This window comes from Alternaria arborescens (assembly GCF_004154835.1).
Source record: "Alternaria arborescens strain FERA 675 chromosome Unknown contig_54, whole genome shotgun sequence".
In the NCBI taxonomy this organism is placed as follows: domain Eukaryota; kingdom Fungi; phylum Ascomycota; class Dothideomycetes; order Pleosporales; family Pleosporaceae; genus Alternaria; species Alternaria arborescens.
The window spans coordinates 24,046-40,480 of record NW_021167909.1 but is presented as its reverse complement, the minus strand read 5'-3'; the positions used below and the strand labels follow the sequence as shown (position 1 = coordinate 40,480).

General features: G+C 50.7%; 8 protein-coding genes across 8 annotated transcripts; 5 read left to right on the top strand and 3 right to left on the bottom strand.

The window, feature by feature from the left end:
• Window positions 1–160: 160 nt before the first annotated feature.
• On the top strand, window positions 161–975 carry AA0111_g11636 (hypothetical protein; the record flags this gene model as incomplete). Its single annotated transcript, XM_028645524.1, has 6 exons — window positions 161–164; window positions 344–364; window positions 463–527; window positions 591–662; window positions 714–812; window positions 862–975. 6 exons carry the CDS (start codon window positions 161–163, stop codon window positions 973–975), a joined length of 375 nt encoding a protein of 124 aa, XP_028500746.1.
• A 598-nt stretch (window positions 976–1,573) lies between these two features.
• On the top strand, window positions 1,574–2,874 carry AA0111_g11635 (3-ketoacyl-CoA thiolase, peroxisomal; the record flags this gene model as incomplete). The annotated part of the gene is made up of 2 exons (XM_028645523.1): window positions 1,574–1,717; window positions 1,777–2,874. 2 exons carry the CDS (start codon window positions 1,574–1,576, stop codon window positions 2,872–2,874), a joined length of 1,242 nt encoding a protein of 413 aa, XP_028500752.1.
• Window positions 2,875–3,069: 195 nt separating this feature from the next.
• Window positions 3,070–3,872, bottom strand: AA0111_g11634 (hypothetical protein; the record flags this gene model as incomplete). The annotated part of the gene is made up of 2 exons (XM_028645522.1): window positions 3,070–3,622; window positions 3,688–3,872. The coding sequence occupies 2 exons, from the start codon at window positions 3,870–3,872 to the stop codon at window positions 3,070–3,072; spliced, it is 738 nt and encodes a 245-aa protein (XP_028500751.1).
• A 234-nt stretch (window positions 3,873–4,106) lies between these two features.
• On the top strand, window positions 4,107–5,792 carry AA0111_g11633 (putative succinyl-CoA ligase [GDP-forming] subunit beta; the record flags this gene model as incomplete). Its single annotated transcript, XM_028645521.1, has 6 exons — window positions 4,107–4,160; window positions 4,258–4,335; window positions 4,411–4,483; window positions 4,534–4,633; window positions 4,693–5,578; window positions 5,658–5,792. The coding sequence occupies 6 exons, from the start codon at window positions 4,107–4,109 to the stop codon at window positions 5,790–5,792; spliced, it is 1,326 nt and encodes a 441-aa protein (XP_028500753.1).
• A 1,203-nt stretch (window positions 5,793–6,995) lies between these two features.
• AA0111_g11632 (hypothetical protein) lies at window positions 6,996–8,515 on the top strand (the record flags this gene model as incomplete). Its single annotated transcript, XM_028645520.1, has 3 exons — window positions 6,996–7,128; window positions 7,214–7,570; window positions 7,620–8,515. 3 exons carry the CDS (start codon window positions 6,996–6,998, stop codon window positions 8,513–8,515), a joined length of 1,386 nt encoding a protein of 461 aa, XP_028500754.1.
• Window positions 8,516–9,131: 616 nt separating this feature from the next.
• On the bottom strand, window positions 9,132–10,401 carry AA0111_g11631 (putative pectin lyase C; the record flags this gene model as incomplete). Its single annotated transcript, XM_028645519.1, has 3 exons — window positions 9,132–9,761; window positions 9,810–10,111; window positions 10,161–10,401. The coding sequence occupies 3 exons, from the start codon at window positions 10,399–10,401 to the stop codon at window positions 9,132–9,134; spliced, it is 1,173 nt and encodes a 390-aa protein (XP_028500771.1).
• Window positions 10,402–10,638: 237 nt separating this feature from the next.
• AA0111_g11630 (hypothetical protein) lies at window positions 10,639–10,953 on the top strand (the record flags this gene model as incomplete). Its single annotated transcript, XM_028645518.1, has 2 exons — window positions 10,639–10,746; window positions 10,804–10,953. The coding sequence occupies 2 exons, from the start codon at window positions 10,639–10,641 to the stop codon at window positions 10,951–10,953; spliced, it is 258 nt and encodes an 85-aa protein (XP_028500770.1).
• A 1,409-nt stretch (window positions 10,954–12,362) lies between these two features.
• On the bottom strand, window positions 12,363–14,702 carry AA0111_g11629 (hypothetical protein; the record flags this gene model as incomplete). Its single annotated transcript, XM_028645516.1, has 3 exons — window positions 12,363–13,209; window positions 13,272–13,979; window positions 14,029–14,702. The coding sequence occupies 3 exons, from the start codon at window positions 14,700–14,702 to the stop codon at window positions 12,363–12,365; spliced, it is 2,229 nt and encodes a 742-aa protein (XP_028500768.1).
• Window positions 14,703–16,435: the final 1,733 nt, after the last annotated feature.

Sequence of the window (16,435 nt, the reverse complement as noted above, 5' to 3'; positions counted from 1 at the left end):
CACCAACGAAGCCCATCGATGGCGGGCAGTGACAGCAAAAGCCCAAACACTTTCTCGAGATTTCCACGTCACATCGTCATATCGCCGTCGCGTAGCAATTCCCCAACCCCGCAACCGACTCCAGCCTCCATCAGACAATCCACGTCGAGGAACCGCAAATATGTGTAAGTTGTCCGTGTCTACCCCACTACCACGGCTCCGATGCGCATGCGGTGCAGGTGTACAGCTTCGGATCGTGATCGCAAGGCTACATCGAAACATGCGGAACTCGTAGCAGGCGCCCTCGATCTCGTTCTCATATCGCGCCCTCTGCACACGCTCAAAACTGACTGTTTCACCTTAGCCGACTTCAACGCCATTGCTCGTATGTACCACGCGCTGCATACACCGCGCACAACCCCGCCTACACATCCTCGCACGCTCCACCAGCCAAACCGCGAACGCGACTGACCCACGCTCCAGAGCAGTTCGTCCAGTTCTACTACAAGACCTTCGATGAAAACCGCGCTGGTCTCGGTGCCCTCTACGTATGCGACTCAGATGAAACGCAGATGCGCGAAAAGCAGCAGATAGCTGACAAATAAATACAGAAGGAGCATTCTATGCTCACCTTTGAGCAACAACCAACTCAGGGTTCAGCCGCCATTGTAGAGAAGCTCCAGGTAACAATGACTCCCTGATACGCAACAGGGGTTGGAGCTAATTCGGAGAAGAACCTGCCATTCCAGGAGATCCAACATCGCACCGACACCGTCGACGCTCAGCCTTCTGCTGACGATGGTATCCTCGTTCTGGTCACTGGTGCGCTTCTGGTAAGTCGATCCCTTGTATTGCATTCCGTCTCGATTTAACATCAAACAGCTTGCGGGCGAGTCCAAGCCAATGAGCTTTACTCAGGCTTTCCAGCTCAAGAACGCTGAGGGCAACTGGTTTGTGCTAAACGACGTTTTCCGTCTCGTATACCCCGCCGCATAGAGTGCTCTCTCTTTGTCTAAGCTTCGCTTCATGGCGGTGGTTGCAGGTGCATACAGAGAATCGCGGGATCTTTGCGACTTTGCCACGACTGACGCGGTTTCCTTTTACGGGTTTTGAGCATTTTGGCAGGAGAAACGGATGGCGGACGATGATGGGGTTGAGAGCCGATGCGTGGCGCAATCGCCTTGGGGAACGTAGCTACTTACGAGTTCTACATGATTGGGTCGAGAGCTGAAATCATTTAAAATTGACATCGCACTTTCTTACAACACTTCCGCCTACCCCACGTTACGTTCGTGTCATGCATATGCACCGAGCCCTTTTCCACCTGCATACGGGTTTGTTTTCCGCTGCTCACTTGGCGGAAGAGAGCTTTGCCGCCGTTTCTCCGCCCCGCGCTCACTTGCCGAAGTGGAAGCTCCACGCTTTCCGAGGAACCTGGAGCTTAGCTTAGCTCACAACGACCATGGCTTCATCGTGCGGCAATAGCCAGGGCATTTTGTCCCTTGCTCGCCTCTACCTTACTCTCTGTCTCCCGTTTCGTTGATACCCTCACATCTGTCTTTTAGCGTTTTCTCACAGAAGAGTATTAGTGACAATGGCATTCGTACAAAAGGGTCTCAAAAACATCCTCCAAAAGAATCCCCACGACGTCGTCTTCCTATCCGCACTCCGCACACCAGTCACACGAGCGAAGAAGGGCGGATTGCGGGATGCTTACGATCATGAACTCTTAGGCGCCGTATGTCAATAGTCACCCAGACATAGATGCACGTCCAAGTACTAAATCCATCACCCCAGGTCCTCGCTGCCACGCTCAAAAAGTTCCCCAACCTCGATCCCGCAAAAATAGACGACGTATGCATCGGCACCGTCCTGGCTGAGCTTGGTGGCTCAAAAGCCGGTCGCATGGCCGCCAACCACATCGGCATACCCACCACCACGTCCTTCAGCACCGTCAACCGTGCTTGCGCATCTGGTCTCAGTGCCATAACCTCGATTGCAAATTCCATCGCCGTGGGCCAAATAGATGTCGGCATAGCTGGCGGCATGGAAAGCATGACACGGAATTACGGATCACGAGCTATTCCCACGGAGCTCTGGCCCGAAATGAAGGACAGTCCGGTAAAAGAAGCCCGAGATTGTATAATGAGCATGGGCATAACATCGGAGAATGTGGCCTCGCGATATGGAGTAAGTAGAGCAGACCAAGACGCATTTGCAGCGCAATCACAGCAGCGCGCCGCAAAAGCGCAAGCTAGCGGGAACTTCGACGACGAGATTGTACCGGTGACTACGCGCTGGATTGAGCCTGAAGTCCCCGAGACACAGAAGAGCGTCACGGTGACAAAGGACGATGGCATCAGACCGACCACGACGATTGAGAAACTAGCAGCCATGAAACCAGCCTTTAGCAAAGACGGTACAAGTACAGCCGGAAACTCGTCGCAGGTTTCCGACGGCGCGTCCGCGGCTCTCATGATGCGTCGTTCCACTGCTACCATGCTCGGTCTTGAATCCGCCATTGTGGGCAAGTGGGCGGGTACGCAGGTTGTGGGGTGCTCGCCGGATGAGATGGGCGTTGGTCCCGCTGTGGCCATACCGAAGCTGCTCGACTACACTGGTCTTACGACGGAGGATGTCAATGTTTGGGAGATCAACGAAGCGTTTGCTAGTCAGGCTTTGTACTGCGTGAGGAAATTGGGATTGGAGAATAAGATGGATAAGATTAATCCGAATGGAGGCGCGATTGCTTTGGGTCATCCGCTTGGGGCGACGAGTGGGAGGATGTTGGCGACGCTGTTGAGTGAGATGGGGAGGAGTGGGGAGCAGGTTGGTGTGCTGAGTAAGTGTATAGGGACGGGTATGGGGATGGCTAGTTTGATTGTGCGGGAATAAGGGGAATGGATGTCTATTCAATTCATGAATTATTTCTCTTTCGTGAAGAAAAGATCAGGCTTATTGATTAATTTCGCCATGGGTTGTATGTAGGTCTGCTTCGAAGCTGGTACACTGGGTATCGAATTAAAAAAAAATGCAAACGTCGTCGTATCGTACACTGATGGGTTCCGTCTTGCGGCTCCTGGTAAGCCTTCATGCCTTTGATTTTTTGCTCTTCTTCTTCGATCGTTCTGCCAAGATCTCGTCGAGGAAACTCTTTGGTTTGGTTCGCGCTTTCTTGGGAGCTGGTTGCGTGACGTCTGCTTCCGCTTCTTCGTCATCGTCTTCTCGCTTGGCAGGTTTCGCGTCTGCCTGAACTTCCATGACTACTTTTTCTTTCGACGCCCCCTCTTCTTCCTTCACCGCGCCGCCTTCTAACCTCTTTGCCCTCGTCTCTTCATCCTCGTCATCGCTGTCGACTTTCTTGGCTTGTTGGTTCTCTTTCTTTGCCTGCCTTTTGGACTTGAATGTCGCGGCTCTCCCCTCGTCGTCATCGTCCGACTCTTCCTTCTTCGCAGCCTGCTTCCTGTACTGCTGTGCTTTGGCTGCTGCAGTGGGTCTCGCAGCTTCCTGCTTTGCAGAAATATGGGCTTTTGCTTTCTTCTTCCCGATCAGCTGCTGTAGAAGCTTATCGTCCGAGGTAACTATCCTGCGGGTAAAGCTGCCATCTTCAATGTCCTTGGGGAGTATGCCGCCAAGACCGATTCTGTGGGATGGAGTTAGGATCGCGAATAGATTCATGGAACATGAAAACGGTTGCGTCGGATTTACCTGTCGTGAGCATAGTTTTGTTTCAGATCTTGGTCATCGTCTTCATCCCGTGACTGGGTAGCATCATTTGTGGTGTCCCAGTCAGGGCGCGATCCGTACAGCGACGCCAAGAGCTTCTGTCCTTTTGCTTCGAGCAGACTTATGCGGTTCGCGATGACATCGCCGTCGTTTGTTCTCTTAGACATGTCTTTTGCGACTATGTGGGGGCTCGATATAGATCAAGCTGGGGCCTGACATTGGAAACATTTGAAGTTCCCGGCCGCGATATTTTTGAGGACCCGGTTCATTCTCGGCGCGCTAGCAGACGTCCGCAACAGCCCTGTGAAGCAAGCAACACCAGCTGCTAGTACTCCAGCTTTAACCCCCCCTCTCAACCCACCTCTCGATATACCCCGACGTGTGTCTGCCGCTCAGACATCATGTACAACTTTGCCCGCGCCCGGCCGCTGGCTCGCGCTGTTCGCGCTGCTGCTGTACGCATACACACGGGCCTAGCCCACCTGCAAAGCTGCGAAAGCCTCTTACGCAGCGTGCACCACAAATGAGGGCCATGGGCTAACAAGGTGCCAGGAGACACCACTGATGCGCTCCCAGCAAAGGAGAGGGCTCGCCATCCACGAATACAGGTCCGCTGCCCTGCTCGAGTCGGTACGCAGATAGTCCACCTCCACCGCATATTCCCCAATTTCGCAGCACAGGTCAGATGTCTAACTAGGATCTCAGTATGGCATCGGCGTGCCCAAGGGTGGTGTCGCTACCAGCGGCGCCGAGGCAGAGAAGATTGCCAAGGACATTGGTATGCGACAACAAGAGTAGAATGCATCTGTTCTGGACTAATGCGCGCAGGCGGAGAGGACGCCGTGATCAAGGCCCAGGTTCTTGCTGGAGGTCGTGGAAAGGGCACCTTTGACAATGGCTTCAAGGGCGGTGTCAGAGTCGTCTACTCGTATGCTACTACACGACCACACTCCATGCACCGCGGCCACCCTCTAACATAGCATGCAGTCCCCGCGAAGCCTCCATCCTCGCCGACCAGATGATCGGCCACAAGCTCATCACCAAGCAAACGGGAGCCGCCGGCCGGCTCTGCAACTCCGTCTTCATTGTCGACCGCAAGTTTGCCCGCCGCGAGTTCTATCTCGCCATCCTCATGGACCGCGCGTCACAAGGCCCTGTCATTGTCGCTTCGTCGCAAGGAGGCATGGACATTGAGACAGTCGCAAAGGAGCACCCAGAGGCTATCATCACCACCCCGATCGACATCCACAAGGGCGTCACCGACGACATTGCCCGCAACATCGCAACCGAGCTCGGCTTCTCCGAGCAGTGCATCGAGGACGCCAAGGACACTATCCAGAAGCTGTACAAGGTCTTCATGGAGAAGGACGCCACCCAGATTGAGATCAACCCCCTCTCTGAGACCACCGACCACCAGGTCCTCGCCATGGACGCCAAGCTCAACTTTGACGACAACGCCGATTTCCGCCAGAAGGAGGTTTTCGACTGGCGCGACATCACCCAGGAAGACCCCGAGGAAGTCAAGGCCGCTAAAGTCGGTCTCAACTTCATCAAGCTCGATGGTGACATTGGCTGCCTCGTCAACGGAGCCGGTCTCGCCATGGCCACCATGGACATTATCAAGCTCAACGGCGGCGCGCCAGCCAACTTCCTCGACGTTGGTGGTGGTGCTACACCCGAGGCTATCAGGCAGGCGTTTGACCTGATTACCAGCGACCCCAAGGTTACCGCCATCTTTGTCAACATCTTTGGTGGTATCGTCCGTTGCGATGCTATTGCTAAGGGTCTGATTCAGGTTGTCAATGAGATGAACCTCAAGACTCCGGTTATCGCTAGGTTACAGGGTACTAACATGGAGGCTGCTCACAAGCTTGTAAGTTCTTTTTTTTTCCACAACTCGATTTCACCGGAGAAGAGGATGTTATGCTAACGTATTTTCTCCTTCTTTCTAGCTCAACGACTCTGGTCTTAAGATCTTCTCCATCGATGACCTACAGGCCGCCGCCGAGAAGTCGGTGCAGTTCTCCAAGGTTGTCAAGATGGCGAGGGACATTGATGTTGGTGTTGAGTTTACACTTGGTATTTGAGCACTTTCAGGCTAGAGTTTCCCCTTTTTGCGGGCTCGGCTGACTGGGTGCGAGTATGACAGGTTTGTAGATATAGCGGCCAGTGAGCCGATGTTCTGAATCCTTGTTTGGTCGATGATGATGGCTTTTGTTATGTGTTGTGTTTATGTTGTGCCGCGCGACCTGCGAGTGCTTTGCTCGTGCTTACATGCTGGTTGATGTTCTCTTCCCTGTTCGTGTATCGCGGCATCTTCTGGAGCAAGTATGCTCATGACGTGCAGTGCTTAGTCTGAGCGACTTGGTCTCATAGTGATAGGCACAGACTGATTCTTGAGCGGCACATTCGCGACTTGCGGAGTCGTTCTGCAACTTGACTGATGGTTTTCGGCTCGCTCGTTTCGCTCACGTCTAACAGCGCACTTGCATAAGTTGCCGTGAGGCTCGCGCCGCGTGAATGGGAACATGAGTACCACAATAAGTGGTGAGGATACAGGATCCGTTCTCATCAAGAAGCCTGCAAACAACCGAGCGGATGACTGGATGAGGGTACGATCTCCCAAAAGATTTGCGGACAGATCCCTACATTGTTGACAAAGTGGCACAGTTCCATATCCACGTGCCCGGCGGTTACATTCCTTGGCTGAAATGAGCCTCACTATCAAAGCTCGTCATGAAAAGTTGAGGTTAGACCTCATCACTAGACTAATGTTCTTTGTCTCAATTGCGGCCTGGTCTAACTACAATCGCATTGATCAAGGAAAATACCCGCGCTCTCGGTCTGTTGTCGGTGAGAAACACCAGCTTCCTCACGAACTACGAGCGTTTCGCCCGCGCAAGGTTTGAGAATAAGGTACGGACCGACCGCCGTTCCCGTTCTATATCGCAACGTTACAGTGATGCCATTAGCACCATTGTTGAGGACTATTGGCAAGAGATGCTGGAGTAATAATCCACACGCACCAATGTCTCAACTTTCACGCACGCTTACAATCACGTGTCGAGGTATTTGGTCCAGGTCGCGCAGAACATACAGTGTACAGGAACTCACGTTTGATAGGCGAAACAATCAATCGGGACGAATTGTTCAAGTACTCAGGTGGACATTTCCTTGCCAATGAAAACAAAGCTCGAAGGCGAAGATATATCAATTTCGACCTAGACCGACTTTGCGCTATAGCTGCAGCTCTTGGTGGGCAGCATTCACCGGTCTGTGAGATTGAGAAGATGGAAGGCGGGTTCAGCAAAGCACTCTTGTTGCGAAGAGAGGATGGTACCGAAATTGTCGCGAAGATGCCCTTCGCTATCGCTGGACCACCGAAATATACAACAGCATCGGAAGTGGCCGTTCTACAATACTGTAAGACTCTATGATTCCCAACAAATGTCTTGTACACAGCTAAGTTCATCGCCGGCGACAGTACACACACATACCAAAGTCCCAGTACCCAAAGTTCTAGCTTGGGACACCGATCCATCAAATCCAGTGGGTGTTGAGTACATCATCATGGAAAAGGCTCCTGGTGTTCAGTTGTACAAAGTATGGGGTGACATGAATGATTGGCAGCAACTCCGCGTCGTAACCCAATTCACTGAATTTGAGGGCCAAATGGCGAAGATCCGTCTTCCAGCGAACGGAAGTCTCTATCTTACTAAGTCCATGGCGGAAAGCGACACATACGTCGCCCTAGATCGAGAGATGGATCCATCTGGAGATTATTGTATAGGCCCCTCTTGCGAGCGAGGATGGCATGCGCCAGACCATACTGCAACTCTATATCCTCAACTTCACCAGGGGCCGTGTATGTACGATCTCGAGCCTTCCATGCAGTAGCTAATTCTTCTTCACAGGGCCCGATCTGCCTTCCTTCGGAACAGCTCTTGTCGAACGAGAGCTCACATTTCTTCAAAAGCGCTGGTCTGTTAGTACAACTGGCGTACCCCGAGGGTCTCTCGATGAGGAGATCACAGTTCTGAAAATGGCCAAAGAGGTCATGTCTAGACTTAACGAGCGGACACTTATGGGGAAAGTTTCTGAGCCTGTTCTATGGCACACAGACCTCCACATGGGTAACATCTATGTTTCCGAACAGAACCCAGAGGAAATAGTATCACTCATCGACTGGCAATCCGTCGTAGTCTCACCATTATTCTTACAAGCACGCTTCCCAGAGTTTCTCACAGTCGGTGAGGACTACGTCCTCGGTACTATGGAGCTTCCAAAGTTACCTCCTAATTTTGACGAGATGGATGCAGAAGATAAGAAATTTGCTGAACACAACTTGAAAGAAGCTAAATTAGCAAAGATATACGAGATTAGCAGCAAGTCCAAGAACATACGGGGCTGGAAAGCTTTACAGGTACCGCTGTTCATTCGAGAGCTCTTTATACGCTGTGCAGAAGCCTCGGAAGAGGGTGTGGTACCACTTCGGGCATGTCTCATTGAGTATGCGGCAAATTGGGAGGAGATTGGCTTCGAAGGCGAATGTCCCATCAGCTTCAGCGAAGAGGAGTTGAAGAGACACGAACAGCAGTTTGAAGAGTACAGTAAATATCACGAGATACTCAAGTGGGCTAGGGGAATTCTGGGTACTGATGTTGAAGGTTGGCTAATGCCAATGCTGGACATTGAAGAGGCACGAAAGAAAAGCGACGAGCTTTTGGAGGAGTTTGTGCGCAGGTGTGATCAGTATAACATGACACCAGAGCGGATGAGGGAGATCTGGCCGTATTCGGAACGTTCGTAATGATACTAGGGTGGCGGGAAGCGTTGCGCATCGCTGTTAACGACCTCCTGACTTATTCGACCTTGGCCATTACAAATTGATTCCGCCAGGCAACATTTGACGGCACGTTTGCTATCACTGCGGTTCGTGTAATTAACGCGCTCTGGCCCATCTGTATATGTAACATGTGTTTGTAAAAGAGAAGGATTATTTCTTGCTTATAGCTAATACCCAGCTCACTCCAGTTGTACAGACTCAGTTTTTCTCCATTGATCTTCCAACCTCTGACTGCTCGTACGGGTGTATCTATTGCAGGTACACCACTAGGCTAATTGCATGCAAAGACGGCCATACTGTCGGTTGATGGCAGTCCGAAAACACACAATCATGGTCAGTCAGCTATAGTCTTATCGCATCAAGTGCATCTAACGTGGTTAGGTCAACTTCTTCGTAATGTGCGTAGACTTGCACGTAATATATAGTTACTATAAATATTTGCAAGAGAAAGAAAAGATTATGTACAATGAAAACAGCTCCGTGGCAACATTTCGCTCCAATATATACACCCCTGAATGTATTCAGTCAGCCCACTATGGGAAAATCCTCTGAGTTACCTTGGCATCACTCTCGTGGATGTTCAAGCTCTGAATTTGGCTGACGCAGATCTCGCGCTAAGCGCAGAAAGCTTACCGTTGCCTGCACCGTTGGGGATCCTGCTGGTGATAGCAGAAGCAGCGACGGCCTTTGCAATGCCTAGGTTCTTGAACTCGCTGAAAAACGAGGTGTCCTTCTTGCTTGTCAAAGAGCTGGCGGTAGTTGTGGTGCCTTGGAAGAGATTGACTTCGCAAGACCTGCCGAGAGCAGTGCTGCACTGCTTGTTCGTGTTGGCGTCGGGGGAACCAAAAAGCTTGCCAGCGTAGTCGGCTACAACATTCTGAACGTTGTTGAAAACGTTACCCTCGAAGATTCCACGAGCGCCGGCATCACCTCCCTCGAGCAGGTGACCCTTGACGTCGAACCAGACGTTGTTCACAGCGTGAAGGAGGGTCTTGCCGCTAAGAGCAGGGCCGCGGCCAGCAGTCTTGGTGATGTAGTTGTTCTTCATGGTAATGGAGTCGCCAGTGCCAACCATCTCGAAAACCCAGTAGTGGTAGCCGTCGCAACCAGTGGAGTAGTCAGAGGCACCGTTGATGAAGTTGCTGGACAGGGTGATGCGAGTGCTGGGTGTAAAACCGAAGACATAGTGTTGTCGGCCGGGGCGAGCAGTCTGGCGTAATGTGAGCAGATATACGTTGTGATATGAACAGAGACTTACAGTAACATGATCGATCCAGATGAGATCAGCTCCGGCAAAGGAGAGAGCATCTCCACCCCAGACGTACTTGTGGTTCAAGTCACTGACTTGGATGTTCTGGACAATGACGTTCTTGCCGGCAAAGGAGAGTCCCTTTCCCTTGATAATGCCCTTGTTTCCAATACCCAAAATGGTCTTGTTGGAACCAACTTTGATGGGAGTTTTCGCAGCTTTGTAGTAGGTGACAGTCTCCTTCACTTGTCCCGCATCGCAAGTGTCCAACAGAATACGTTGGCACTTTGCTCCAGTTCCCCAGGACGCGCCTGTTTCGATTAGTATGTTGGATATGCGTTACAAGCGTTCCGGACGTACAAGCAGTTCCAGTGACTGTGCCCTCGGATGTGGTGTAATCAAAGGTCTTGTCAAGGACGATGACACGAGCGGTGGTGTCAGTCAACAGCGTTGTCAGCTCCTTGATGTCCTTTGGGTACTGCGGCGTGGCATTTCCACCACCCGTGGCTCCAGTTGCGAAACCTTCAGCTTTGCCAACAACGCCAACTGCGCTTGCCATATGCGCCAGGCTGGCAAGAGCAGCAATCGCCAAGAACTTCATGGCGAATTTAAAACTAGATCGAAAGCGGTAAATGTAGAAGAAGAATAGAGGTAAGGAGTGTAAGAGTGGGGTGTATGATGTGTCTCGCACTCTGAGCCATGCACTATATGTCAAAGCTACGATTAGTGATCGCAATATCAACGTGCCTACACAGCCATCGATCAAAGCAGAAGAGGATGTCTTTCCGGCCCATTCAGGCATTCCCAGGCGTGTTTCGAAACCGTGGCGCCCCCGTGAATGAACCTACCTGCTCGAATCGCAAAAGTGGGAACGTTTAGCGCGAACATCATAGTGTTCTTTGCTGCAAGTGCTAAAGATGGCCCGAGCGGAATCGATCTTCCGTGGGTGCGTAATACGGCATTTCCCACGTTCAATCTATATCCGTGCGCTAATCCCATGTAGGTTACAGATGATCTACAAAATACCTCTTTTAAGCGACGTCAAACCGGTGCGTTCTATAAAGAGACGACATCTCCGAAAGGCTCTCCCTTTTTTCAATCTACGAGCCCCGCTTCCATCGGTCAAAAGTCGATTTACACCGGATCTAGGTGACTGGCTTCATCCCCTAATCCATTCGACGTTTCCAGGCCGTTGGTCCGGGTATCCACGATATATCGTATCGCAGACACATCTCGATATTCCAAGTTCTGAGCTCCTTGACGTGTCAATATCCCTTACGCACTGTGCACTCTACATCATGTGCGCAGATGTGAAGGTCATCCTTGCACGACCCAGAGTTGGTTCTTGGGAATGAATGAGTGCCATGGACAGGTGGGTTGTACTGACACGATTGGTGTATTGATGTAACAACCAGAGACCTATATCAAGTACTAACATTTAGAGACTCGAAGGAGATTTACGAAGTTGAACACAGTAAGCTATTGGAGGTTGTTGCGTACTGCTGTATACTAATGAGTTCTGCGCTCTTGTACAAGCGTGTGGGTAGTTGTAGCAGAGCATTAACGCACTCTATAGTCAGTAGCTGATTATTGCTCGTGGAAGAGCACTTGCTTATGGTTTAGCATTACCTACTCGTAGAAGAGCAGTCACGTGATTGCAGCCTAGCCGCCGTGCCACAATCCTTTGACTGTGTCGCATGTTCCTTTAAAGTGCTTACGCTGACACTTGGATTCTCGTGAGGTCAAATGTAACGACAGGCTGCTCTTGTTGCCTCCAATGACTACCTCTGCCAAACAATGGTTGAATGAGCTTCTTATTCCGTCAGACGATGATTACGCCGGCCACAGACACTGGGGCTTTACCATTTACCGTACCGGATACGGACCTGGAGCTTCTTCCGATCAGCAATGGCAGTGACTTCTTGAACTGATCCAGACTAGTGCGCACGAGGAAGCTTTCGATGCTATCGAATCTGAGGAAGAAGACCCTAAAGACGACCCTGAATTTCAGAAGTTGTGGTCGCTTTTCCATCTTGATGCACGCTCAGACCCAGCTCTAGCCGGCCTCGACATGGATCAACTTCGCCAGCTATACAACAGTGGCGAGGGTGGCCAACCAATGAAAGCGAACTTCAAATCGCACCGGATATTCCTCTTCGACGATTACGAGGTTTTATCAGGCGTCGATTCGATCGTCAAATGTGTGGATGCCGGCTATCGTGCTGAGGACTATCTTCCGCGGCACACGAGAGGTCAACTTTACGCTGGCTGGATGCGGATGAACGCTAGAAGCATAGCAAACTTCTGGATTGAATTAGGTCTTCACTATATGTGTGACACCGCTCCTCCGGTGATTGGAGGAATTCAATTGGTAAACTGGGGACATGATGTTTCTTGCTGCTAATAGCAGGGGATCATGGATTGAACATATAACGGCTATAGCAGGATAGCTATCTATCGAGTTGCAGATACTAGCGGCGCTTGCAGGAGCACGGCGACAAAGTCAGTCCATATTAGTCCACCAGTATACAATGCCACAGGCAACACAACCCATCTGCTTCCTCATTTAAGGTTCCGAAACGACAGGTATGTGTCACCAAAAGATGCATCCTCCCCAACCAGTATTCGGTACGCAACTCTAGCATAATATTTCGCCTGCTTCGACTTCTCTGACAGCCCTAATTGTTCCAACGCCGAGTGTGCGAGTAAGAAGACCCCCACCAGATGGTCCACTGTGTGACCCCATTTCAAGACGACTAGAGCTTCTGAGGTACGGTCGAGCCCAGTCACGACGAAACTCAGAGTCTGTAGAGTCTTTCTAGCCGATCCCAATCCCTTCGTAAGATCAAGCTTTCCCATGTAGATCCGTGTCAATAGCAGCTGTGGGTCCCATAGCAAGAGTCGAGGAACTTCTTCCGCTGGGCGAGCGTAGGTCTCGTTCAGCGCCTTGAGTAAGCGCTCAAACTTCGTTGGCATATCCTGAGGTATCATTCCAGACTTGCAGAGATGGTCCAATTGAGCCAAAAGATTCTCCCTCTTCGTGACTTCCGAAGGCTTAGTGGCTTTGATGTCTTCGCAGAGCGCGCACGTGCACACGAACCCCCAGTTCTTGAACTTTCGCTCGGTCTCTGGAGTATAGATACCCTCTGGTGCTTCATACGGGAATATCAGTTCTGTGCCAACATCCAGGTCCTTGGTCGCGCGCACTATCATCATATCCCCGATGAAAGAGCGACGGACATTGCCGAGACAACTGTGGTTGATGTACGAGGCCTTGATCCAGATGCCACATGAATGGAAGTTGGCCTTTTCTTTCGAGAAGTTGTTGGAAGTCACCTCTGTGTAGCTCTTCAGTGTCGTGACCGGGCAGCCGAACACGTTGAGAGACATTGTTCGTTCGACAAGAAATCTGGAAAACTTTAGCGTCATTCTACCGAACTTGCTAGTTCATCGCATGGAAGGTACACTTACGTGTCGATTACAGGTTGTCCATCAACGGATTGAACATCAACCGCTTTGTAATCGCCATGATGCAGATTAGTGAAATCGGAAGCCATTGATGGGTTCTTGTAGAGCTTTTGCGTTATTGACTGGATGAGATCCGCTTGGCCTCCCATGAAAGCTCTATTCGTCTCTACATTCACCAAGAGAGTGATATTTGCATTACCTTTCTCCCCATCATCAACATGAGCATGACTGAAAGCTTTCTCACACAGCACTAGATCCCCGGCTTTCATGGGCTTGGTTGTAAATAAGCCACGACCTTTCCCAGTCACTTTCCGAACCTCCACTGGTCCGATGTACGTAGCGTGATCTAGATGGGGTGGGCTGTACCTCTTTGCTTCGGCGTGGAGGAGCTTGAAGTCGAATTGCCCGGTACTACCTTCGTCGCATCGACGTCTGGCGCGCGTCAGGGCAGTAATCGCTTCATGATTGGACGGAAAGAGTTTGCATAGCTGTTCAAGCACTTCGCAACAGTCTCCATACTGTCTGAGATAATATAGAGCCTCCGCTGCACGAAACAATGCCTTCTCCGAGGCTTCTTCACCAAACTCAGGGAAGCCTGTGTCGGACAATGCAGCGTCGTATTGTTTGGTTTTGAGATATGCCAGCGCTCTATTTCGCTTGATTACGTTCATCTCGCTCGGCGCAGATGAGTACACTAAGGCATTTGAGTACCTGGCAAAGTTGTTAGTGTAGCTACTGGCTTATCATAGGTTTCACTTACTTCTCGATCGCCTGCCAGTACTCTCCCTTTCCCACATGGGCATTGCCTTCAAGCTTCAATGTATTTGCGCATTTTCCGATTTCTAGTAACCGCGGCCGCCACGACTGTGGAATCCTGGTATCGTCGCTGTTCAAGAACACGATATCCGAAAGATGATCCACTCGCAGACTGTAGTCTCCAGATGCTGTGACTTTGAAGAAAGGTTCCTTTACTATGAGGACGATGCCTTTGTCGACAACATTGGTAGCTGGGCGGCTGACTTCGTCTTCCTGTTGGTAAAGTTGCAGTATCACAACATCTCCGTATTCATCTTCCACCAGAACGAGGATTCCTGTCATACGATTTGGCGGAGTGACTACTCGCAGAAGAAGGAATCTGCCACGGTGATGTGTCTCAAGCCTCAGATCTTCGATCTTGATAGGTTTGAGACCTTTGAGTGCAGTAGTGCAAGGCGGATATGCCGGTGGAACGAACGATGAGTGTATGTTTTGTGTGTCCTTCTTTCCAGTCCTTTGTGCGGTACTCATTGACACCATCATGAACTCGAGCAACATTACGTGTCTGTCTTTGCGATCGTGCAGACGCTGACCATGTCTCTTTTTAGCATCTTGCAGAACACGCCTATGCTGTTGAATGTACTGCATGTAGTTGTCGACATCTTTGCATACATCCATGGCTGTGAGGTGGCGCAAAGTGAGTGCGGGGGCAGGATGATGATGTTAACGTTGTTGCGGAGAACTTGACGACTAGTCGTTGTTTAGTGAAAACGGGATTTCTGATATTCTTGATGGCTTTCCTTCGGGAGGTTCAGTTACGTTCGATCGGGGTACTGGTTGCGACTGTCGTTAATGGCTCTTCTGCTTCGCGTCATCACAGTATCAGCGGATGAATCGAAAGACCATCAGGGGATGATGACCAAGTTTTATCATCAATGGCTTTCACCCTGCATCACATTATCGTTTGTATGTACGCGGGGGGTTTCATTGGCTGTGAGCGTAACACGTAAGTCTGTACCACGCCACGCATGCACATAGACAAACGAGACTGGATGCGACACCAAAAAGGTATTCAGAGCTGCATGTTCGGCCCGGGATACTGAACGCATAATCACCCGGGTACTTGATTGGGCTGTTTTACTTGTAAACAAGCTGTCTCTTCAACATCTCTTAATCTGAAAAGAAGTTGCCACTACTAGGCCGTCTGCACGTTCTTCGTATGTCTCAATCATAGGCGCAGGCCGCTGTGCCGGCTCCAGTCATGGCTTTGGTTTAGCGTCGCGAATCCGTGCGCTTTTTCGAGTATAGAAAAAACACCAAATTTCTTATTGGCCAGACGTGAGATGCGTGCGTTTGTACATGGCGCGCCTGCGCGTGAATGGGCGGGGCTGGAGGTCAGAATCAGTAGGTTGCATCGGCCATGGTTTCAAGTAGCATCTCAAGAACCTGCAAACTACTTGTTACGCCTTAGCGATGACTAAACTGCGGAAGTCACTCTACACCTTCACGCATTCCGAGTCACTAACTAAACAAGTAGTCCTGGGAGGGAAGATCCATAATCTGCCACAACCCTTTCACCTTCCGAAGTACTTGTAAATTGACACCCTGATTATCGAAGCGCTCAGTCGCTTCGGAACTATCAACGTTATCAGTGACTTTCTCCTCTGGCAAGGATTCAGCCGCTCTACTCTTTCCTTTTGCTTTTACTCCGCTCGGATGGTAGGAGGGCGACGTAGCCCGCGATGTGCCTGAGAGTGGTTTCTTCGCCTCAAGGTGTATCTGAGAATATTGAAGATTACTCGGGCAATAAGGTCCTGCATTGCTGGGACTTGCTTCACACGATAACAATCAACGTATCGTGTTAATTGTACTCCGCGATGATCGATGCCCTTCCAAAGAGCTGAGTCATCTGGAACATGACCGAATTTTCGAAAATCTTCTAAAGCTTGTTTGGATACGCCTGGCTGTGCGAACAATTGGAAGATTATCCCATTCCGTGCATTGTATTGGTCCCAGGTTTCGTTCTTTTGACGGTCTATGAACATTTTCCAGCATCTTAGCGATTCCCAGGCATCAGCCCATGTCAATTGAATGAGCGTAAAGTCGACTTCGTGATTCACAGACCACAGATATGCATCCAAGATTAGCCCATCCGGAGTAACGCTGCCAGGCACGACTCCTTGAAGCCTGACGTTGAGAAAGTCGCGCACTTGGCAGTGCTCGATCCGGGGAGCCTCCAAGAAAGAGCCCTGGAACAAGAGCGAGCTTGATGCATGTCCAGCGTAAGCATCACCTGAATAGACTTCATTCGGTGGTGGATATGCCTCGGGCGCAAGCAGAGATAAGTCGCCATCGTTCAACGCTAATGCCAATATAGCAAGGCATAGGGAATGGAAATTGTTGCCAACAGC